Source organism: Solanum verrucosum, unplaced genomic scaffold (assembly GCF_900185275.1).
Source record: "Solanum verrucosum unplaced genomic scaffold, falcon-dt-bn FXZP01000284.1, whole genome shotgun sequence".
NCBI lineage: Eukaryota > Viridiplantae > Streptophyta > Magnoliopsida > Solanales > Solanaceae > Solanum > Solanum verrucosum.
Window position 1 is genome coordinate 1,961,354 of NW_026019936.1, and position 25,003 is coordinate 1,986,356.

General features: G+C 32.5%; 4 protein-coding genes across 5 annotated transcripts in view; 1 reads left to right on the top strand and 3 right to left on the bottom strand.

The window, feature by feature from the left end:
* LOC125837490 (linoleate 13S-lipoxygenase 2-1, chloroplastic-like) overlaps positions 1-25,003 on the bottom strand; it is a 116,460-nt gene that overhangs the window by 13,730 nt on the left and 77,727 nt on the right. The gene's annotated exons all lie outside the window — the stretch shown is intronic.
* Positions 8,723-12,396, bottom strand: LOC125837378 (G-type lectin S-receptor-like serine/threonine-protein kinase LECRK3). Of its 2 annotated transcripts, none has more exons than XM_049516516.1 (2): positions 11,804-12,396; positions 8,723-10,783 (listed from the first exon to the last, which is right to left on the bottom strand). In XM_049516516.1, the coding sequence occupies exons 1-2, from the start codon at positions 12,342-12,344 to the stop codon at positions 8,886-8,888; spliced, it is 2,439 nt and encodes an 812-aa protein (XP_049372473.1). In that variant the 5' UTR covers positions 12,345-12,396; the 3' UTR covers positions 8,723-8,885. The 2 variants fall into 2 exon arrangements, with proteins under 2 accessions (XP_049372473.1, XP_049372479.1); XM_049516522.1 differs by lacking the exon at positions 11,804-12,396 and adding an exon at positions 11,402-11,415.
* On the bottom strand, positions 13,718-18,701 carry LOC125837444 (sorbitol dehydrogenase). The gene is made up of 6 exons (XM_049516562.1): positions 18,336-18,701; positions 16,987-17,054; positions 15,997-16,233; positions 15,332-15,622; positions 14,892-15,079; positions 13,718-13,945 (listed from the first exon to the last, which is right to left on the bottom strand). The coding sequence occupies exons 1-6, from the start codon at positions 18,424-18,426 to the stop codon at positions 13,753-13,755; spliced, it is 1,068 nt and encodes a 355-aa protein (XP_049372519.1). The 5' UTR covers positions 18,427-18,701; the 3' UTR covers positions 13,718-13,752.
* LOC125837411 (pentatricopeptide repeat-containing protein At5g48730, chloroplastic) lies at positions 20,105-23,201 on the top strand. The gene is made up of 3 exons (XM_049516545.1): positions 20,105-20,494; positions 21,648-22,054; positions 22,351-23,201. The coding sequence occupies exons 1-3, from the start codon at positions 20,126-20,128 to the stop codon at positions 23,039-23,041; spliced, it is 1,467 nt and encodes a 488-aa protein (XP_049372502.1). The 5' UTR covers positions 20,105-20,125; the 3' UTR covers positions 23,042-23,201.

The window sequence follows — 25,003 nt, forward strand, 5'->3', positions numbered from 1 at the left end:
AGAGAAAAAATCAAATAATTTTTTCTAAAAGAAAACTCATGATTCATATAATCAAGAATCCAAAAAAATAATTAAATATATAATTACAATAGAAAAAGTGATAATTATATTATGCATATCGAATCATTTTACCTCGTACAAGCAAACTATGCAAAAATGTCTAATATTCTTCATTGTAGATATCTCTCTTGCAAAATCAGATCAAAGAAGAGAAAAAATTAAACAACCAATGAGACAAAAGATGAAGAATAAAAAAAGTGAATATAAAACAATCATCATACATCTCAAAATAGTTTTTTATAAGTGTGATTTTAAGGAGTTATAAAATTGTATATTAAATAATTTGAAGGTTATGATTATGAAAGGTTAGAAGTTGTAGATGTTACTAAATTAATTATGTAATTGAAGAGGTATGAATTAAAGAGATGATTATAAAATTAAAAAATAGAAAAAGATAAAAAAAAAATATCACAAAAAAGATAAATATGATTCTAAGCCATTGAGAGGTGCCACGTCACTTTTTTTTATCTAGCTTTATGTAGATATATAGATATAGATATTTAAGTAATGTAAACATAAATATAAGGTATGGATCAAATTTAATTAAGGTACTTTGTAAAACAATTTCTCAAAAGAGAAAAACATTTTGTAAATTGGCATAGGCATCCAATTGGTGAGATAGACCGCGAAAAGGATGCTTCATCCTAATAATGTAAGCAAAGTACAGACGCATGTGTTAAAAATGTGTCCTATTTCAATTATATGACGATATTTTCTTTCAATCATACTATTTTGTTCATGCCCATAACTCTTTAAGATTTTTTGAGTACTAGTGTTCATACATTAGTATAAATCAAAATAAATAGTATTGCCAATAGTAAATTATGAAACACTTTAGTAAGTTCTTGGTTAATCTTAAGTATAAAATGTTACTATTGTTTTGTAACATGTAATGAGAAGTAGGTAAAATGGAATCACCAATGATTGGACTAAGTCTTTTTTGGTATCTAGTTTTCGAAATCCACATTGAAGTTTCGACAAAATTCGGATTATGCATTAGATGGGGTCTGAAGAGAGTAAAGTGTACGCATATATCTTATCATTACCTCGAGGAAGTAGATAGACTGTTTCTAAAAGACCTTTAGCTCAAGTGCATCGAACCCAAGTAAAAGAAAAAGGGAAATAATGAATAAAACATAAGTATTAATAAGAAAAACAGTGTAAAGACTAGAAAGAAAAAAAAAAAGAAACAATACCAACAACAAAATAGTGTGGCAATCAAAACACAATACACAACATAAGTCAAGAACTACAAGGGTACGACTAGTACTACGGCAGACACTAACAAACCTACTACTAAAAAAACTGGATTTAGCGATGAACAAATTTTGTAGCTAAACAATAAAATTCGTCGCTAATCCTACTTAGCGACAAATTAGCTACAAATTTGTGTTAGCTACAAGCAAAATACCGACGGTACAAAAACAAAGTTTGTAGCTAATTTCAGTGTTTTTTAATAGTTGGTTCATCCTACGCGCAACGAAACAACACTTCACCCTTACTAAATGAGTTGAGTAAAAACGAATCGTAATTTAATCCGTTCATATTTTTAACTAAGCGGAATGATTTGGGAGACCCTTGTACTTGACTCTGTTTGTAAGTTGGACCCTTGTACTTATGACTTTACCAAATGGACTCTTAAACTCATTCAAACACAATAATTTAAATCCCTTTCTCATCTAATATGTGTGCGTGTAATACTCTTTTTACACATGAAATACCACGTCAATATTATTATTATATTTTCAATGACCCATCAGAAATCAAATTTTAAAAAGATATAATATTAAAAAATAAAAAATGCAATTTTCTCTCTCTTTCCCCTTCCTACTTCATCTTCTTCATTTCCACCCACCCTTATGCTTCACCCCAAAAATAAAAAAAATCATTTTCATCTTTCTTCACATTTCACACTCAAAATTTATCTTAATCATAAAATATGATAAATTGTAATTAACTCTTGCACATGCTTTAGGTTCTATTTATTTTGATTTGATAAAAAATAAAATCAAGAAAACTTCAAGTTGGAAAAAATATATTTATGAATAAATTCAAGCAATAGATCTTAAATTTATGAAAATGGTGAATGATATGTTTTCTTGCAAAAGCTTTTTTAATTTTATGTTTGATGATTATGGTGATGGGGTGTATCTCAAAGAAGAAGAATAGGAAAGGGGTAGGAGCGGGCGTGGGGGGTGGGTGTCTGGGGCTGAAGAAGAAGAGAAAAAAGGTGGGGTTGGGGATGAAGAAGAAGATAAAAAAGATGGGGTTGGGGCTGAAGAAGAAGAGAGAAGGCGTGGGGGTGGGGTGAGCTAAAGAAGAAAGATTTTGAGATTTTTTTATTTTTTTTATTATTATTATTATTATTTTGTCTTATAATTTTAATAATTTTTAAATAAAAATATTGCATTCATTTGCTTTAAAACGCGTGTGGTCTCACATTTGTCCAACTCAGCTATTTTAATGCCACATAAGTTCGGTCAATGATCAAAGGGGTTTAGAAATAGAGTTTCATCGAATTTAAGGGTTCATTTGGCAAAGTGATGAGTAAAAGGATTCAACTGATAAACTGAGCGAAGTACAGGAGTCTCCCTGGTCATTCCGCCTTTTTAACTATGAATTCATACATTTTGCCAACCAATTAATTGATTATTAAACGTTGAATTTGAGAAGGAATAGTCATTTTTTTGGTCCTTTATTTAATTGTTTGAAAGTGATAACAAATTGTCGTTTATTTATATAAAATATATTTTTAGAAATGTGATATAGACTTTAATAAGAGGTAGATAAAGAATTTAATTTTTTAAATATTTTTTATGATGACCTCAAATTAAATATTTGGTAAATTTATTTTCTTCATTTCAAAATAAATGTTGTATTATTAGATAATTTTTTTAAATTAAGCACTATAAAAAATCTTAATTAATATAAGGGAATAACTAAAAATAATTACTAATTATTTTCTTAAATTTTCAAAGTAATAACTATTTTAGGATAAATTAATTTTGCTAAAACGACATTTTATATATCATAGAGGGAATAATATGCATGAGATATGCACTAAAATTATTAAATTTACGTAAATTCATAATCAACCGTACCCTCTAAATATTTTGTGGCCTCTATGGACTTGTTTTGCACGTGCTATTTATGACAACTTCATTATTATTATTATTATTATTATTATTATTATTATAGCTTCATTATTATTTTCTCTGTCCCATTTTATGTGTCATCCCTTTCTATAAATAGCTGGACCATAATACTTGTCATTTTATAAAATTTATATATAAATTACCATATTTTGTCTATTATACCCTTGATAGAATAGTTAATTAATCTTGTCTAAAGTTACATCATTTCTTAATGCAAGTGCAAAGTAAAAATGTGACATATAAAATAGGACGAACGGAATATTATTATAGCTTCATTACTCTAAAGGGGCGCTAGTGCTTAACTAATAAGATCTCAAAGGAGCTTGAAAAAACGTAAGAGACTGCTATTCTAGGTTTGCTTCGCTTCTTCAAGATCCGCCCCTTTTTTCAAAAATCAACAAACAACATTAATGAAATCTAAAAAAGTTGTTTAATCTCATTCTTTAGAATTGTCTTTCTTATATTGTGTAAACGAACTTCAATTCTGAATTGTGTACTATACTCAACAGGAAGCATCACAACAGATCAGTATTAGTTTGTGATCGTTATTATCATTATAGCTTCATTATTCTTATTATTATTGTTGTTGTTGTTATTGAGAATTATTATTGTTGTTATTATTATTATTATTATTATTATTATTATTATTATTATTATTATTATTATTATTATTATTATTATTATTATTATTATTGTTCTTATTGTTGTTATTCTTGTTATTATTATTATTATTATTATTCTTATTATTATTCTTATTATTGTTATTATTATTGTTATTGTTATTATTATTATTATTATTATTATTATTATTGTTGTTGTTGTTGTTGTTGTTGTTATTATTATTATTATTATTATTATTATTATTATTATTATTATTATTATTATTATTATTATTATTATTGTTGTTGTTGTTATTGAGAATTATTATTACTATTACTTTGAGTCATGTTTCAACTATATGACGATATTTTCTTTCAACAATACTATTTTGTTTATGCCCATAATTTTAAAGATAATTTAGCACTAATGCCCATACATCAGAATAAATCACAATAAATAGTATTGTCAATAGTAAATTATGAAACACTTAAATAAGTTCTTGGTTAATTAGTCTTAAGTATAAAATGTCACTATTGTTTTGTAACATGTAATGAGAAGTAGGTAAAATGGAATCACCAATGATGGGACAAATAGCTTAGGTTTATATTTAACGGAATTCATATTTCGATGGAGAAATTAAATTATTTAGCAACTTTTTTTGTTGTTTCTCTTTGTCCACTATTTTTTTTTTCAAATTAATCTTATGCGAAAAACCTTAACCTCAACGATTTAAAATAAAATTTACGAGAAAAGAAAATATAAGTCATAATTTTATTCAACAAAGGATAAAACGAAGCATATTATTGCTACTAATGACTTGAATATGCTAAATTTTATTCTAAAAAGAAAAAAATTAAAATTATTACTCATTAAATCCAATGTTTGTACTCGAACGACTTCATTGAACGAAATTTGTTTAATTTTTCAGAAATTAAAAGTTATAAAATGGTAGATCAATTTTATTATTCTATTCATTTTATTTTACGTAAAGAAATTTGAGTAAATTAAATAAAATCCGCACTGATTAGCATATTCAAGTGCGGATTCAAGTCATCAACAACAATTATATGCTTAACTTTATCCTCCATTGAATAAAATTAGGAGTTATATCTTCTTTCCTCATTAATATTTCTTTGAATCGTTGACGTTATTGTTCTTTTCAAAAGAATAGTTTGAAGAAAAAAGGCCGGGGATAGAGAAACAACTTTAAAATGGGTTAAAGATTTAATTTTACGAAGATATCGGTTAATATATAAACCTATGCTATTTGTATTTAAAAAATGGACAAAGACCAAATCTGATAAGTTTTTGAATACTTAAAGGACTAAAATTGGTAAGTTTATAGTGAATGGACTAAAACCAGTAATTGTATAGTTAAGGGACCAAAACTAATAAATTTTTTAATAGTTAATAGACTAAATTCATTAAGTATATAGTTAAGAGACCATTTTAGACCTACTCCTATAATTAAGGGACTATTTATGTCATTTTCTCTACAACTCTTGAGAAAATATTAATTAAAAAAGTAATTTGATTAAATTATCTTTATTTAATATCTGGTCTCAATTTGATGCTACATTCTTTTTCACCATATTAATTGTCTTCATGTTTTATTGAGTAAAGAAGAAAGTGAAAAGCAATAATCAATTATATTTTAATTTTAAAAAGTTATAATTATTTTGAACCACTTATTTTTTTTAAGCACGATAATATTTCGAGCATCAATTATTGAGCTAAAAAAATCTTTGCATAGATTTAGATCCACATGTTGTGTTTAGGTAGATATAGTTACAGATCATAAAGATATTTTTTTTCTTGTTTACATGTGACATATTTTAATTTGAATTTATGAAAAATAAATTTTTGGCTATGTTCTTAAAGGCCAAGAATAAATTTGGTGGATTTTTAGAGGATGATTTTTGGAATTGGGACCAGTTAGAAAAATGACATAGTTAGTATTAAACGTTTATTTCATCCATCAAACAATTTCCATGCATGTTCAATTAGAATTTTGATATGAAATATCTCAGCCTCTCGAGGGCCTTGTCATAGACCTATGATATTGGAGTTACCCAACAAATATGTGGTGGAGTATTTAGTGTTGTAAATAAAAAATAAATGGTCCAGTATTTCTATATATCCAGGCATGATGAAAGTGAAACCCACACAAATAGCATAGCCTAAGATTTTGGGGCACCAACTATATGTAGATGTGACTAGACTTTGTAGACTCTAATCAAATCATTTTTGGTTTCAATTTTAAAAAATAATAATAAACCCATATATTGACAAATTATTAAGCTGTCAATTTTAAAAGGTATAATACATAAATATGTTCTTTAATTTAATTTTATCTGGCATCTATGACCTTCAATTTTGAATGTGTTCAAGTAGACACTTAAACTTGTATAAACTTGAACAAGTAGACGCATGCGTCTGACATGACATAATACATATAGAACACAAATTGTCATGTAGGACGTACGCTTGTCGATTTGTTCAGTTTTATGCAAGTTAAACAGTCTACACGTGCACAATCAAAAAAATAAAATATAAATATCAATTGAAGCTAAATTAAAAAACAAATTTATGTATTATGTCATATTAAAAATTAATTCATGTAATAATACATCACCACCCTGGATCAAAGAACAATTAAAAAAAGAAGAAGTAAAAACTAAAAGTATATGTCTAGTAGATAAATAAAAAAAAATGTGTCGTTGAGAATACAAATATCTACTCAAATGGTCCATTATTGGGATTCCTTTTGGATAGAACATTTTGGTAAAAATTTACAAGTATCAGATATTTATATCAAATCAATTTACATGATTAAGTTATATAATAAAGTAAAAATGTTTCTTAATTGATCATTGATTAAGTAAGTGAACTCTATAATCCAACACATAACATGCATATATTAGTTTGATAGAAATTATTTAAAATTTTCGATAAATTGTCATGATTTATCCTCAAATTTCACCTACACATTTTTGTTTAAAAAAATTGTCCAAATTAGTTCAAATAACTCCAAGTTTAATGTTTAATCTTATAATATCAACTGTACCAATCATAGTACCATAAGTAACTGTACCAATCAAAGGATCAGAAATCGATGCTTTAAGTGATGATCCAGTTTTCACATCATTTTTGGTTTGGGACAATGAAAATTTTGGACTAAAAATCAACAAGTTTAGTAAGAAATGAAAAGGTAATTAACTCACTTTGGCCATTTTGTTGTGTTTTGAGATTGCATAAGTAACTACTTTAAATAGAGTTCGTTTGGATTAGTTGATTGTAAATAGTTCATAAGCTTTAATTGTTGTCAAATAGACACATTCGTCCTACATGACGTTCTACCTGGCAATTTTATGTTCTGCGTGTATTATGTCACGTAGGACACATATGTCTACTTGTTCAACTTTATATAAATTTAAGTGTATACTTGTAAAGTTGGAGGGTGTAGATGTCAAGTTAAAGGGGATATAATCTTTTTATGAAACACTTAACAATTTAATATCAGTTTCAACACTTCTATCTCGCACACCTAGAAGTGTTTGTTAACATTTGATATTTTAATCAGCTAATTCAAACAGACTCTAAATGTGTAGATAAGCTACAAAGAATGTTTATAAGCTTATTTGACCGATTTATAAGCTTAGTCAAACACATTTAATAGTCTTTTAATGGAAGAAATTTTGGTTTGTTATTGAAGTCACAAGTGGAATTCAATAATTGGAGAGTCAATACTTTTACACTTATTATATGATTGATGGTTTTGAATTTAAGACCCAAAATCTTGAATGACAACCTAGGAATTTTCAATCTACAAGGAGCTTAATTAATAGAAAAATATCATGGCCATCCACTTGTTTTATTAAGACAATTGTTTAGTAAACGATTCTCTTTTTATTTCTCTGGTAACTGCTGAACTTTTAGGTCACGATTTAAAGATTTTTTATGAGCAAATTGATAATTTTATGCGAGATAAACGTTAGACGATAATATAATATTTTATCTATAATATTAAAAAAATATATAAGCAAAAATTAAACTCGAAAAATTTGACTTTTATTGACATTTCAACTGTGTTTGGCAATAGCCTTGAAAAGACATATTATTCGAACTTTGTAGTAAAAAAATTCAGATAATGGGAAAGAATAGTCTGCAGATTTTTTTTACTGTGGATAGAAACATATAAATTAAAATAATTTGGATTTCCAAGTTACATCTAGAACCATCAAATAAAGTTAATTAATGTCACATTTTTTTTTAAAAAGAAAAAAAAAATTGACTTGGTCCATTGAAACTAGCTAATAAGCAATAGCAATCTATGGCTTTTATGTATCTATTCTTTATTGGTCTAACTATCTGACTGAGATACATACATTGGTCTAAGTAATTTGGATTTGTACCACATAGGATGTATTTGAAGGAGAAGCATTCTATATTAAGAGTTTTTCCCCTGAACTCGAGATCTCTAGTAAAGATGGAGAGGTCTTACTAAAATGCCTAAAAATTATTGCCTCCAGACTTTGGTTCAACAAGAGATATGTGGTTCAAACTATGTCACCGACATGACAAGTGGTATTTAAGTGGGAGCAGGATAGAGAAACGGACCATATTCCCTCTCCCCTCCCGCGAAAAAAATAATAATTCAAACTTGTGGGCCCACTGGGGTTGAGGCAAGTAACCAATGGGAGATTTCTCGGTTACAACAACAACAACAAAAATATACCCCACGTACCCCACTGGGGTTCGGAAAAAGTGATGTGTATGCAGGCTTATCCCTACCTTGTGATGGTAGAGAGACTGTTCCCAGGAGATTTCTTCGTTATTTAAAACAAAATGCCCCAAAAACTGTTTGTTAATGTCTCAATTACAATTTCATCACTAGTAAATGCAGATGGAAATGTGAAGAGTTGCACTTGGTGACATTTTTGAAGAGTCTGAGCAATACAGATCATTAGTACTATTAAAGAGAACTCAACATTAAAGAAAGTAATACAACTAGACCACTCAAAAGTACTATACAGAGGAGGAAATCGCGCGTAAATGAGGCTTATGATGTTAAATAGTTGTGCTAAAATTACATGAACATGGTGGAATTGTCACTTCAACAGATCCTTCAAGCATTTGACAGACCTTCCTCATAGTAGGCCTCGTTAACGGATCCTCCTGAACGCACCAAATACCAACCATCACGAACCTCTCGAGCTGCTTCTTGTCATTCAAGGCCTCGATATCACTTCTCACCAAAGCTTCCAAGTTGCCTTGTTGAAAACAATCAACAACCCAATCCACAAGAATCGCCTCCAGTCCATAGCTTTCCTCATTCTCCAAACATTTCCGGCATGTGATGATCTCTAGTAGCAGTATACCAAAGCTGTAAACGTCCACCTTAACCGTGACTGGACTATGTCTGAACCACTCCGGAGCAACATAACCTCTTGTTCCTCTAATATTAGTATCCGTTCGACTCTGATTGATCATCAACAGTTTAGACACTCCAAAATCTGATATTCGAGCAACGTGATAGTCATCAAGGAGAATGTTCTGAGGCTTTATGTCACAATGGATAATCTGTGTACTGCACTCTTCATGGAGGTATGCAAGTCCCCTTGCAATCCCCATCGCGATACTTGTCCTCTGACTCCAAGTAGGTTTCAGATCACCAAAAATGAAACTTGCAAGAGTGCCATTACTCATATACTCGTAAACCAACAAACGATGAGGTCCCTCGTTACAATATCCAATCAGGCGGACCAAATTCTTGTGATGAGTCTGACTAATCACATTTACTTCAGTCATGAAATCTTTCTCTGCCTCATGAGCGACTCTATCCAGCTTCTTTATAGCGACTACGTTTCTTGAACCAATAGTCATTACCCCTTTGTAAACAATCCCAAATGCACCCCTGCCTAGCTCTTCGTTGAACTCTTTCGTGGCTACTACAAGATCTTTATACGTAAAACTATGACAGACAGTGTCCGTCACGTGACTTGTAGGGCGAAATACGTTCACTTTCTTTTTATAAATGTGGAAGAATCCCCAACATAATACACCAATGAGAAGAACATTTACCATAATGGAGCTACCTAAGAGCGAGGACGTCAAAATTGCCAAAATCCGCCAACTCTGCTTTTGATGAGATTCCGGAATTGGAAAGCCAGGACTTGGAGGACTTAGAGGCCTTCGAACACCATCTTTTCTCAATTTGATAAAAGCTTTCGCATTCAAACTGGTGTCTATTCTCCCGTTCGACAAGGGCAGTTTCTTTTTCCAGCAACTATTGCTTCTATAAATGGCAACAGCACAAAAACAATCATTCAAGCAAGCATTTTGGCAGTCTTGTTCAGTAGAAGGGCTAATTTTCTGAAAATCTGATTTCGGCCAATCAGTATTATGAATCGTGATGAAACTGTATAAATCATCAGGTGAACCCCTCCCAACTTCATCACAACTTATAGAAAAATCTGGTTTGCAGTCACCATAAGCATCGTTCGGATCAACCAACGAATATCCTTTAGGACAGTTACAAACTGGTCTGTTGTTTGAACCAAGACTGCATACATTGTTGTAACCACAAGAACCAGGTCCCTTGTCTCCATCAATTTTGATGCATATATTATCCGGTTGAGACCACAGAATATTCCAGCCACTGCTATTCAAAATCCTTGAATGATAATAATGACTAAGAACTCCATCAAAGTTAAGTGTCACACGATGATAATTGTCCGAACCTGAATGATTGGATCGCGGAGTAAGAATTTGTGTTTCATTGTTTCGCTTCAATACATACAGCATGCCATTCTCTTCGAACACCAACTTATCCCCAGAATTGATTGCATTTGTTGGATCAAAAGTTTGAGTGTTATAGTACTCATCATCATAATCCATATTCGAAGGCACACTTTGTGTAACAAGCACCAAATTTCCATTATTAAGCATCCGAAGATAAAATCTACCTGTCGAGACATAATATAATTAAATCATAATCTCAGCTCTAACAGTTGACATCTATGTGTTAAGACATAACAATAACAACTACACTTCAATTCCAAACAATTCGGAGTCAGCTGTATGAATCTTAACTAACCATGTTTCGCCATATATAGGCATAACACATAAACTTGTCATTTAACTCAACTTCAACTGACATTTATTCCCTCTAACTTTGAGTGTGTACAAGTCAACACTTAAACTCGTATAAAATTGAACAAATAGACACATTCGTCCTACCTGGTGTCATACATGGCAATTGTGTGTCCTACATGAAAGCATAAGACCTAAAGAAAAATGCACTTCCATGACTAGAGCTAGTCAATTATTGATAAATCCTCATAATCTACTATTATTTCTTACTCAACCATTAACTTCTTCCTCTTCTTTAAAAAAAGGATTCCAACAACAAAACGGCTTCCACAACTCCAAAAAAAGAAAAAGGAATTCATATATCATGTTAGAGACATAACATGATCAAACAATCATATGAGTTGGTTACGCAATTCAACGCATACCTTGAGTGAAACATAACCTAATCAAACAATCAAATGAGTTGGTCACACAATTCAACGCGTATGTACCTTGAGTGAACTTAGTTTGTTTCTCCATATATAGGCATAACACATAAACATGTCATTTAACTCGACTTCAACGGACATCTATAGCCTCTAACTTTGACTGTGCACAAGTCGACACTAAAACTCCTATCAAATTAATCAAATAGACACATCCATCATACGTGGCGTCCTACATGGCAATTGTGTGTCCGTCCTAGAAAGCTAGGACCTAAATAAAAAATGCACTACCATGACTAGAACTAGTCAATTATTCATGAATCCTCATAATCTACTTCAAAAAAATGATTCCAACAACAAAACGGCTTCCACAACTAAAAAAAAGAAGAGAATACATATATCATGTTAGAAACATAACATAATCAAACAATCAAGATGAGTTGGTCACACAGTTCAACGCGTACGTACCTTGAGTGAACTTATTTTGTGACTTTTGAGAAAAAAGGAAACTTCCTCTTTCCAATGTTTGATTTGGCAACAAAGTATTAGTTGGATTTCTAAAACTTTCCCATAATGGATTACTAGAATCACTTCCCATTACAACAAAATTCCCATTATCATTCATCAATCCATAATCAATATTACCAATGAAAACCAAATCACTTCTCCAAAGAAAATTCCCTTGAGGATCACTAAGTATTAAACCACTTTGAGAATCAAGATTCAATCTTGATCCTTGTGGCACTAAATCACTTATATTAGCATGCCAAACTATAGTTTTTTCTTGAAGTTTTGCATACCATATACAAAGCAAGAACTCATTTTTATTTTCTTGAATTTTTTGGAAACCAAATGCAAAATCACCAGATGGTGAAAGCCATGGGGTACTTTCATTTGTTGCAATAATAGAACTCCTAGTAGCTATTCTACCATTATTTTGAGCTAAATCTTGTGATGGAAAGGAAAAAAGAAGAAATATTACAAGAAAATAATAAAAAGAATTAGACATTGCAAGAGAAAATATGATTTGTTTGAACAAATCAAGAACATAAAATTAATTTGTGTTTTGTTAATTTGTGGTGTGAGTTTTAGGATGAACTATATATGTAGAATTCAGAGTCAACTTCTATTAAATAAAAAAAATGGTCCCTTATATTTAGGTGTTGGTTTAAAGTAGACCCTTAGCTATATTTTTTATTAGTTTAGTCCTTTAAGTTTGACAAAAATGAGCATTCTTAGTTAAAGAGATTCTTTTTTTAGGTTCCGATGGAGGAGAAAAAAAAGAGGAAAGTCAGATCTAGTAAGGAAGTGTCGCGGCTGCTCTACTCCTATGTGATGCGGTCTCAGAAAAATAAAAAACTTTTTGGATAGCCCTCCTTTCATGTCAAGCGTTTTACACGGCCAAAAAAGCATCAATTTTTAATCTGAACATTATGACTTGATCATTCGGAAGTTAGTGTGTCAATTAGCTAGAGTCAACAAATCAACAATGTAAAATTGAATGGTATGTAGGCGTTTTGACCATGCTCCTTTGTAAAGTGGAAAAAAAAAATACTTTTGTTTTCAAAAGTAGATGTTGACTTTGATTTTGAAATTACTATTTTCACTTTGAAAACAAAAATAATTTTAATACATAAATTATAAATATGTCCTTTAATTTGGTCTCATTTCACATTTATGCCCTTCAACTTTTAATGAGCATACACTTAAACTTGTATAAGGTTAAACAAGTAGACACATGAGTCTTATGTGGAATAATACATTTAGGATACCATGTAGGACACAAATTACCATGTATGATGTCACATAGGACGTGTGTGCCTATTTGTTCAACTTTATACGAGTTTAACTGTGTACGTGTGTATCCTAAAGTTGAAGGGCATAAATGTAAAATAAAGCCAAGTTAAAAGACATATTTATATATTATGTTTTTTTCTATTTTCCTAATGAAACATGGACAAATGCCTAATTGTGTTTGGTCATGAAATAAATTAGAGTTGTTTTTAAATTTTTATGAGTAATTTGGATTGAAAACAACTTTTTGTCATTTTGAATTTTCAAAAAAAAAAAAATGAAACAATTTTCTGTTGTTTTAGAAATTCTGGGGAAAAAAATATAAAAGTGAAAGAAGAAATTTTCGTAAGTTTATGCCCAAATATATTAGAAGTTGAACCCCAAAAAAAGAAAAAAAATGTTTAAACACTAATAACTTGATATTTCCAGGGTAGAAAAAAAAACGCACATGTTCTCAAATGTTCATTACGTAAATAAGTTGACCATCTACTTTATTTGACCATTCTCAACAGTTTCCACTAATACATACTAGTAGTTTTCAAAAGCATAAAACATCTTTTTATGATGTACATTTTTTAGATATTTGGTAAAAACTTATTTTCTCAAATTTAAAAAGTTTATTTTTACAGATTAAACATGACTTTAATAGCATCACCACCACGAGCACTTGTTTCAAAAGCTTCTTCAACTTCTTTTTGAGAGAATCCAAACCTGTGTGTGATCAAAGGTTTCACATCAATCTTTCCACTTCTTAAGAACTCAAGACACAATGGCCATGTATTCTTGTAGCGAAATATGCCGATGACGTCGACCTCCCTGAACACATTTCGCCCAGAAAATTAGTGTGAGAGTAACAAAAGTTTAATCGGGAAAGCAATCAACAACAACAACGTACTCGGTATACTCCCATAAGTGGGGTCTGGAGAGGGTAGGGTGTACGCTGGGCTTACCACTACCTTTGTAGAGTAGAAGGGTTGTTTCCGATATATCCCCGACTCCGTCTCGAGAAACGATCAATAAGAGCAATACCAACTAGAAAATATAGAGAATTTCTAGTGCTTTCTGTTATTATTATTTTTGCTATTCTGTATAATTTCGGTCTACGACGAACTAAAATAGAGAGACATGATCAATGAGGATTCAGATAGTCGACTCTAACTTAGAAGGTTTCGTATCTAACTTTCCACTTCTCAAGAACTCGAGATATACGAGGCCGTGCATTCTAAGTAAAGATATAAGCCAGTGACATCGGCCTCCGCCTCCCTGAGCACAATTTGCCCGAAAATTAATATAATGGCAAAAAGGATACAGAAACATGCGAACCGTAAGCTTATTGTTAGTGAAGAGTAACAAAAGATTTAGTCAGGAAAAGATCTATATAAGCCTTTGTTACTCGAACTCACAACAAAATAGTCACATTCGTGCCGGATCCTTAAAAATGCACTATCTTGGAGGATCTGATACACACTTGGTGACATTTATGAAGAGTCCGAGTATCATAAGTTAGGTATAAGCAATGCCAGTAAGTTGGGAATATATTTTAATCATGCAAGTAAGTTTACTTTGGATCCTATGTTTTCTAGTAGTCTATTAGTCTTGTTTGAGATTTATATGCCAGAAAAAAACATAAAGGACTTCTAGTACTACTTATTTTTTATTTTGTATAACATTGGTATACGACGAACTTAAACAAGGCGAGATGATCAGTGAGAATTCATATAGTCAAATCCAACTTAGTTAGATTGATGCATAGTTGTTGTACCTTGCAGCAGCTGGAGTGAGAGGAACGGTCATCTCGTGATGCCCCATTCCCACCAAGCAAACTTTGCCACCTGGACGAGTTGCACCAAGGGCGGTCGACATAGTTTTGTTAAAGCCAGCACAGTCAAAACTCACGTCGATTCCACCTCCCATCGCTTTCTGAATGTTTTCTATATCTGTAGCTACATCCTGTTCAAAAGTATCAGATAGGGATATGGAAAGAAAACCAGCAACATCTTCAACTTTGATGTTTTTGTATTCACGGGCGAATTTCACGTAATGGTCACAGAACTTTACTCACTATAATATTAAAGTTATTTTAACGAGACAAAATAGCTTTGTGACTTCATTGTTACAACGGAAAAAGTTAGTGATCATACATGAAAGCAACTCGTGTATTCAGTCTCGAGAGTGCGGTAACTTTGAAATTTGGATCCTCACCTGAAGATTGATTGAAACCTTGACGATGTCATCTGCTCCTAACTTCTTTGCAACAGAAAGACGATAGTCATCTACGTCCACAATAACAATTCTTGGGGCACCAAAAGCACGAGCAGCGAGCAGTGTGACAAGCCCGATTGGTCCAGCTCCCAGCACTAAAATGTTTGTCTCGGGACCAACATTTGCACGCCGACAAGCATGAACACCAACACTAAGTGGCTCACACATTGCTCCCTCCTCTAAACTTATATTATCCGGGAGCTTGAAACATAGATCTGCAGGATGGACTACCTGTTGGTGATCAAAAGAAACCAGTGTTTTAGCTTTTAGCAAGGTCAAAAATTATTATCACTCGATAATCCCTGCATGCTGCACAATGCCTTTGTACGTAATTTTGTGTGACCTTGTACAATAAGCCTATGGAAAATTCGAGTACACTAACGAGTATATTCGGAGGGACAAACCAGCTCAATATCAATTCTATCATTTATGTAATCGACGAAAGTCCAAAAGGTACAAGATTTTAAAACTACTGACATATTTTCCATCTTAATTAACCAGCGAAGGATGCATGTCGCATGACATATGCCACGAGTGACTACATGAAATCAATGTAGACAATGTCAAATCGTGAGAAAATTAATAGAAGTGGGTAAGCTTTTTACCTGATTTGCGAGAGAACCATGAACAGGGGGAGTAGCGAAGAACTTCATCTCGGGGCAGAGATTATATCGCCCTTCTTTGCAAAGATCACATCTCCAGCAACTAATTCCTGGCTCTAGCGCTACACGATCTCCAGGAACCAATGTCTTGACTTCACCGCCAACTTCCTCTATGATCCCAGCACATTCATGCCCAATCACCATTGGCTCTTTAACCACAAAATCCGCACACCTCATGGTCTGAAGTTCAAAATAGACTCTAGTTCATTACGTACTCCAAATTACACCAAAAACTCAATAAATGAACACACATCAAATTTCAGACACAAATTTGTGGTTGCTTTGCTCTCAAAACATCTGTAGTTTCTCTCTAACCAAACCACCCAGAGTATGAGCATTGGCATTGTCCTCAACAACGCTTCAAGGCTCCAAGATACATTTTTGTTTGACTAGAATCAATGTACGATGTAGCCCAAGAAAATGTAACAGAACTTCACCATGTTACAATACACTTCATTTTGCTTTGCAAACAGCTAAGTTACTGGGACTACTCATAAATGTGGTTGGATTCATGTCGTATCCCCCAAAAAAACCAACACGAGTGCGACAACATTTTTGGAGAGTCCGAGCAACATAGCAAACATGTATATGATGATATAGGTATGGACATTTCACATTAATCTTTCAAAACCCAATAAAAACATTCTAAAAAAGATTGATGGTGATCATACCAATACCAGAAGCAAAATAGTGTTCGGATCCATATAACATATTTTTTTACATTTGAACAATGGAAGTCCCAACAAGCTAGTTTCTTCATTCCTTTTACACGTTTTGCTAGGTATACACCACAATCATATGCCATCATTGTAGAGTCAATGGAAACATAACCATAATATAGACCACACCACACCCACCAACCCTAAATCCCAACAAGAATTATTGACCATGAAGACAAGCTATCAAAATAGAGAATCAGAAGAAAGCTTTTACCTTGAGGTAATGAACATCACTTCCACAAATACCGACAGCCTTCATCCTAACTCTAACATCATGGGGTCCTATGAAGTAACAAATGTTAGTCCCTGTGTTCTTATCCAGAATAATTAAAACCAGAATCCATATGTAAACAGTAATGCTTAAACAGAAACAAAACCAGTAACATTTAAACCAAAGTTTATTCTGATCCCGCAGAATTCACTAGGTGTCTTTAAAGAATTTAATCCCCTCACATTACCCGAGGTATAGATTAATTCCTCACAGGATAGAATGGAATGCCTTTGCCGGAATAGCAGTACCTCAAACTCTAGCAACGTTCGGACACAAAGACCAAAGCAAATCAGACGACAATGTTTTAATTTAAAAACAATGCAGAGGAAAGAGAAGAAGATACACTGGTTTACTCCCATTTAGATATCAGGGAATCCCACTGATTGATAAAATAGTGGCAACAATATCATCATCAGGCAGAATTCAGCACGTAAAATAAGTAATCTTTGTGTTCAAGCTTACTGGGCTCAATTCAGCACGTAAAATAAGTAATCTTTGTGTTCAAGCTTACTGGGCTCAATTCAGCACGTAAAACATGTCAAAATGCAGGCAGAATTCAGCACGTAAAACATGTTGAGCACTTCAGTATCGTCATCAAGATTCTAAGACATACCTTTTGTTTTCAAAAGAGCCTCTACTAAAGAGTCGAAGGTACATAATCGATATTTTACTTTATCATAAAGTTTATTCAATTTCTTTGTTCGTATATTTGTCATTCATGCTTATAATTATTAGCCTTAGACTAAATATATATATTTGCATTTTTTTTCTCCCTTTGCACCTTTTTCATTAAAGCTCACACTTTATTTGCGCTTTGCACTTAAAGCCCCCAACAAACCTTGTTTTTCTGTGTTTTTTGCTTTTGATAACACTACTATAAAAGCATACTATAGGAGCTATATTTGGTCAAATTATCAAACAAGACAGCTATACTAAAGAAATATTGAAACTCAATATTCGACTAGGAACCAGTTATTACTATATATTAACTTGAGATCGTTATAGAAACTTACAAACTTCATCTCATCAAAATGGGGTTTGACCCATTAAATAATACGGGTCATAACTCAACTCGCCCAACCTGACCAAAACATCAATCAAAGTGAACTAAAAGTCAACCCTAAGCTCCCAAAGTCAAATCTTTCAAACAAAATTCATAATTACAACAACAAACATACTCAATATAATTACACCCGATGGAGTCTAAAAAGGATAGAGTATACACAAACCTTGCGACAAAATAACGATTACAATAAATATAAGTTCAAGAAAGAGTAGATTAAAAAAAATACCCAAAGCAGGGAGATTGAAAGGCTGAATCTTGAGGGTGTTAACACCAAGAAGCCAAGCAGCCATATTTTCATCACTTCCTCCTTTACCCATTAGAACAAAAAGGGGTTTTCAAGATTTGATTTTTTTCTCTTCTATCTAAACAACAACATAAAAAGGGGCAAATCAAGATTTGATTTTGCTCTTCTATCTAAAGGGGGTTTTCAAAAATTGATTTTTTTTTTGTTGATTTCAATTTTTGGGTGAATTTGTGTAGTTTTTTTGTGAATATTATTGAATGTGGATAAGAAGAAAATACTCAGATTGTGCAAATCAATACAGTGGGCATTACTAAAATGGTGTTTTGTTTAGATAAAGATTGGCTTTTTGTCTTGAGTTTTAGTGCATTTTTTCTTTCAATAGATGCCACTCAAGTTCTATTTGAAAGTAACCCACATGAATAGTGTTGTAGTAATGAGACTGTTTTACTCTGAATGAGAAGGTTTGAATTTGAGTTTTTGTTATAGAGAATATTTTGTTAGGAATGTCACTCTCGAATAGACATTATAGTGTGTGATTTAGATTTAATTACGATTTTAATGTGAATTTAAAATATCGAGTGAAAAAACAAAAAAAATGACTTTAAGTATGAAAAAACTATAGGCTTGATACATGTCATGTCCAACAAAATTTATTTAGACACTTATTATTTTAATTAAGTGACTGAATATATAATAAAATATTTATATTCGATAATTTTTGGAAAAAAAAATGTGTAGTTTAAGTATGTCAGATAAATTAACCACATTAATTATATCATCTCTTTTAATTATACATCATCTTCAATTGAAATTAGATCATGAGTTACTAAAGGCTTATTGAGACTAACTCGAACAGTTAAAAGATATGAGTTATTTTAAATAGTTGATTTATCTACATAATGAATATTTGAAAATACACGCTAAAAAGAAAATTCAAAATTTGAACTAAAGATGCTTAATATATATATTTGGGAAAAGACACAAGTGCCCCCTACACTATGACCGAAATTCTAGAGACTCACACTAAGGTCATATTACCCCTGAACTCATTTGTTTTGTAATTTTATACACTGTTTGGCTTACGTGACGCATTCTATGACTCCACACAGTTGAGGTGCGTGGGAGATGTTTGAATGTCACATAAACTAAAAAGGTGTATAAAATTACAAAAAAAATGGGTTCAGGGGTAATAGGACCTTAGTTTAATTAAGGTGTGTCTGTGGAATTTCGATCATAGTGTAGGGGATGTTTGTGCCTTATACCTATATATTTTACTATGTCTTCTGTTGAAATATGATATAGTAATTTGAATGTCCAAATAAAATTTATTTGTAAATTTAAGAAACTGTTAATGTATACCTCATCATTATGAGGATTTGAGGGAAGTCTGTAATTGTTTTTGTCAGTTTTTTAACAGTAGTTAACAGAAAGGATGTTTATGCAAGTTTTGAAATAATTAAAAAATGTTTTCGTTCACAATTATACTATAATGATGTACCTAAGTTTAAGTTATATTTGAGGGATGAATTTAGCCTAAAATTCAGCAATTAATATTAAGGAATGATACGATTGCGGAACAAATTCATATAAATCCGTAAAAACTCTAACTCATTCTAACCGCGTAAACAAAATAAAAATCTCATTTTCAACTCGTCCCGTCTCATCTCATCCCATCCAAATTTGACCCGAGCTGAGCCGACCCACGTAATTATAATATCTTTTTAGTGACTAATGATATGAAGAAAAAAAAAATCGGCCTCATATTTTCAGCCATGGCTTCCTTCTTCGGACCCTCTAATCCAATTCCTCCGTCATCATTCGGACCCCCAAGAACCGACCCGTTAACCCGCCGGAATGACCCGTTAACCCACCGGAAAGTTAGCGTACCCGGATCCAAACCGGATTCTTCTTCAATGGAGGTTGAGAAGCTGAAGGTGAAGGAAGCAAAGGAAAGGAAAGAGGAAACAAACAAAAAGATAGCTTCACAGAAAGCTGTATCGATTATTCTTCGAAGAGAAGCTGCAAAAGCAGTGATTGAGTATAAGAAGAAGAAAGGGAATTCGAAGAAATTATTGCCTCGTACTGTTCTTGAAGCTCTTCATGAACGTATTACTGCTTTGCGTTGGGAATCTGCTCTTAAGGTGCGTGTTTTTCATTGTTAATTTTGGAACCCGAAATGGGAATTTTGAGTTTTTTCACTCTTTTTGTTTGTTAATTTTGGCACCCAAATGGGGATTTTGAGTTTTTTCACTCTTTTTGGTTGTTAATTTTGGAACCCAAATGGGAATTTTGAGTTTTTTTCACTCTTTTTGGTTCTTAATTTTGGAACTTGGAATGAGGTAGGTACTATTGTAACTGCATATTGTACATCACATTTGAAGCACATGTTCAGTTTTTGTGCTCTTTGTTTCTTAATTTTGGAATCCAAGTTGGAATTTTTCTGGGAATTGATAGTCATAGTGCAATTTTTTGTCTGCACCATTGTAACTGCATATAGTACACCATATTGAGTTTTCATGTTTTTGTTACTAACTTTTTTATGTGGGGAAGGGGAAATGGAGGAGGGGAATCGAACTCTCATGAAAGTTAAGGTAGCCAACCAACTACGCCACGTATTGTTTGGATGGTTATTACCTATTGTTTCATAATGTATTGTGTTGAGTACAATGTTTGGATAGATTGTATTGTTTTCCGTCATTATGTAATGTCACACTTCAACAATTTAAATGATAAATCTACGAGAAAAGTAGAGTACGAGGTAGAACTAGGTTGAAAATGGACGATAAAGGATGAAATAAGATAATCAAATAATAAGTAAAGATAAATTGAGAAGAATATCTTAAGGTAACGACGCAATCACACCAAATCAGTTGTTACATAAAATGGAACTTTCGTTGTTACCTAACGATGGATTTTAAGCGATACAATACAATACAATTTAAGTAACAATCAAAACAAACATAGTATTTGAACTAATAATACAATACAATACAATAGGTAACAACGATTCAAACAAGGTGTAACAAATTCCCCTTTGTTTCATAACTTTGGAATCCAAGTTGGAGTTGGTGTGGTTTTTTTATCTGAACTGAGAAAGGTACAATAATAACTGCATATTGCACAACAAATTTGAAGCACAGACTATATTTTTGTGCTCGTTGTTTCTTTACTTTGGAATTCAAGATGGAGGTTTGATAGTTCAGAAACATTTGCTTATGGTTGCCAGTGTTGCTAAATTCTGTAGAGACGTGCAAGAACCTATCCATTATTATCGTGAATTTTTTTTTCCATCAGGTCTTTGAACTCCTCCAGGAGCAGTTGTGGTACAGGCCCAATCCGGGCATTTATATCAAATTAATTGTCATGCTTGGAAAATGTAAGGAACCTGAGAAAGCTCAATCTTTATTCGAGATGATGGTGGAGGAAGGCTGTGTCGTGAATCAAGAAGCTTACACTGCTCTTTTGTCCGCCTATAGCCGTAGTGGTCGCTTTCACGAAGCTTTTTCTATCCTGGAAGAGATGAAGAACATTCCGAACTGCCTCCCCGATGTCTTCACATATAGCATCCTGATAAAATCCTGCCTGCAGGTTTATGACTTCGACAAAGTGCAAATCCTGCTTTCCGACATGGAATGCATGGGGATCAAGGCCAATACAGTAACATATAATACTCTTATTGATTCCTATGGCAAAGCGAAAAGGTTTGATTGCTATTCATTGTTATGGTTCTATTCATTGGAAGTTCTAATCATAACACAACTAGAAATGAGTCTCTATCAACTTACGAAATCCAAAATGAGAGATGAAACAATTGAAACACATTATGTAGATTATCAGATCGAAAACCTTAAGCTGCACAATCATATCAAACTTGAGTTTTGTGACATCTTTGCTGAGAAAATGTTTTTGTATCCTTTGATTACTATTTTCTCGAGGTAGGTGCCTGGCATTAGTTTTCTATGATAGGGAGATTGATTCTTTTCTTTAATTGCCAAAGGTTCAAAGAGATGGAATCCACACTTGTAGAAATGCTGCGGCGAAGAGACTGTAAGCCCGATGTGTGGACCATGAACTCAACATTGAGAGCATTTGGTGGCAGCGGGCAAATAGAAATGATGGAAAAATGCTATGAGAAGTTTCAGAGTGCTGGAATTGAACCTAGTATCAAGACATTCAACATACTCTTAGATTCATACGGGAAAACAGAAAATTACGAGAAAATGGGTGCTGTGATGGAGTTTATGCAGAAATATCATTTTTCATGGACCATAGTTACTTACAATATCGTAATAGATGCATTTGGAAGGGCTGGAGATTTAAAGCAAATGGAATTTCTTTTTAGGCTGATGCAGTCTGAGAGGATAAAACCAAACTGTGTTACTCTTTGTTCTCTTGTAAGAGCTTATGGGAAAGCTGGTAAAGCTGAAAAACTTGGAGCTGTTTTGCGGTTTATTGAGAATTCTGACGTGGCACTTGACACCGTGTTTTTTAACTGCCTAGTGGATGCATATGGGATGATGGGATGCTTCACAGAGTTGAAAGGGGTGCTCGAGATGATGGAACAAAGTGGATGTAAGCCAGATAAGATAACATACAGAAGTATGATTAAAGCATATTCAATAAATGGAATGACTAACAAAGCATCAGAGCTCCGAAACCTACTTGCCTCGTTGGAGAAGGCACGATAGCTTCATAGTTCAAAGACTAGCAATAGCAATGAGCCAAAATGTGATTCTGTGCATCACGAGTTCTTTGGTCAGATAACTTCTGAGCCACTGTTGTAAGTGGCTTCAGAAATGGTTGAAAGACATTGTTCTTGGTGGCCTTAACATTGAACTGAATGCTGTCAGCAAAGGAAAAGGATTGTCGTTTATCAGCTAACATCACCAATGAAAACGATCAGGTAAATTGTTAACGTGCCTTGATATGCAAACAGTTTTGTTGTACATCATTTAACGAGAACTTTCCTTATCAACTTATTATCTCTAAATGCATACCGATGAATTTCCACAAGCTCTTTTTAACAAGATATTTGCAAAATATCCTTGGTATTTCACTATATTGAGATAATAGTTCATTGTGCACCTGCTGATTTATTTGTCTTCGTTTTCATGTAAACTACTCGTTTTCTTCTTCTCCGAGATAGAATTTAACGTTTGACTGTGTTTTGATATCTCTGAAACGGAATTTCTTGCTCTTGTTAGTTGGAACTGGACCGCGGTGGAGACGAGCAGTCAATGATTTCACAAGCTCTGGCTTCACAGTATCTTGAAGCTCAATTGAAGTAGCAGGTCTTGGACAGCAATCAAAGGATTATCTTTCTCAAATGTGTTTTTAGGAACTGTTTGTTAAGGTCCTCTGTAGATATGTAGATATGTTGTTCAGACTCTCCAAAAATGTTGTCACACCCGTGTCGGACTACTTTTAAAGGATCCAACACGCATCAGATGACATTTCTTTGAAGAGTCCAAACAACATAGCTCTAAAGTTGTATATTGTTCAACATCATATGGATCAATATATTCAGACAAATAAAACATTGCAGTTACTAAGATTCCATTCTTGATTTTAGGGAAGCGCAAAAACACTAAGTGATTTCTTCTCGTTAGTCTATCATAGTCCTTTCTTTCATTCGAATTTGAGATCAGCAATATGAGCATGTTGATGACATTCTTGAAAAATTCGAACAACATAGCTCTAAAGTTGTATATTGCTCAACATCATATGGATCAATATATTCAGACAAATAAAACATTGCAGTTACTAAGATTCCATTCTTGATTTTAGGGAAGCACGAAAACACCAAGTGATTTCTTCTCGTTAGTCTATTACAGTCCTTTTTTCATTCGAATTCGAGATCAACAATATGAGCATGTTGATGACATTCTTGAAAAGTCCGAAGAACATAGCTCTAAAGTTGTATATTGCTCAACATCATATGGATCAAAATATTCAGACAAATAAAGTTCTATATTGCTCAACATCATATGTATCAATATATTCAGACAAATAAAACATTGGAGTTATTAAGATTCCATTCTTGACTTTAGGGAAGCGCGAAAAGACCAAGAGATTTCTTCTTGTTAGTATAATCACAGTCCTTTCTTTCATTCGAATTTGAGATCAACAATATGAGCAAGTTCACATAAGAGTAGTAATATCTAGATCATTTTACAACATATCAAAATTCTAATCTTATTAGAGGAGCCTCCTAAACTCTACTTTATTTATTTACCAACATTGAATAATAGGACAACTATGCTAGATGGTAAATACTTTGAGTATTTCAAATATCTATCATTCATTGATTTGACATAAAGATAAGATATCAATACATATTTATCCATACTAGATAATGATTTGGAGATTGACAATAAATTGCTCTTGCATGTATTGTGTTAATTTTCTTTGTATAGTTATAATTTTACCAAGAAGTCAAACAAGACAATGAAATGAGAGAAAAAGAAAGAAAGATACTAAGCAACAAATTGAACAGATAATCCCAAAATTAGTTTTTCAAATTCCAAAAGTTAGTATTTTTATTGCCAAGAAAATAGGCAGGACAATGACAAACAATGAAAAGTCAAAAGTCTCAAACACAAAAAGAAAATTATATAAAAATAAATAAATGCTATGACCCTAAAAAAACT

Excerpts from the sequence above, each read along its gene's own strand:
- LOC125837378 (XM_049516516.1), bottom strand. The coding sequence starts at position 12,344 with ATGTCTAATTCTTTTTATTATTTTCTTGTAATATTTCTTCTTTTTTCC. Across the intron at positions 10,784-11,803 it reads ACAAAATAAGTTCACTCAAG|GTAGATTTTATCTTCGGATG; the intron begins GTACGTACGCGT and ends ATGTCTCGACAG.
- LOC125837444 (XM_049516562.1), bottom strand. The coding sequence starts at position 18,426 with ATGGGTAAAGGAGGAAGTGATGAAAATATGGCTGCTTGGCTTCTTGGT. Across the intron at positions 17,055-18,335 it reads TTTCAATCTCCCTGCTTTGG|GACCCCATGATGTTAGAGTT; the intron begins GTATTTTTTTTA and ends GTTACTTCATAG. Across the intron at positions 15,080-15,331 it reads AGGTTTCAATCAATCTTCAG|GATGTAGCTACAGATATAGA; the intron begins GTGAGGATCCAA and ends ACTTTTGAACAG.
- LOC125837411 (XM_049516545.1), top strand. The coding sequence starts at position 20,126 with ATGGCTTCCTTCTTCGGACCCTCTAATCCAATTCCTCCGTCATCATTC. Across the intron at positions 20,495-21,647 it reads GTTGGGAATCTGCTCTTAAG|GTCTTTGAACTCCTCCAGGA; the intron begins GTGCGTGTTTTT and ends TTTTTCCATCAG. Across the intron at positions 22,055-22,350 it reads TCCTATGGCAAAGCGAAAAG|GTTCAAAGAGATGGAATCCA; the intron begins GTTTGATTGCTA and ends TAATTGCCAAAG.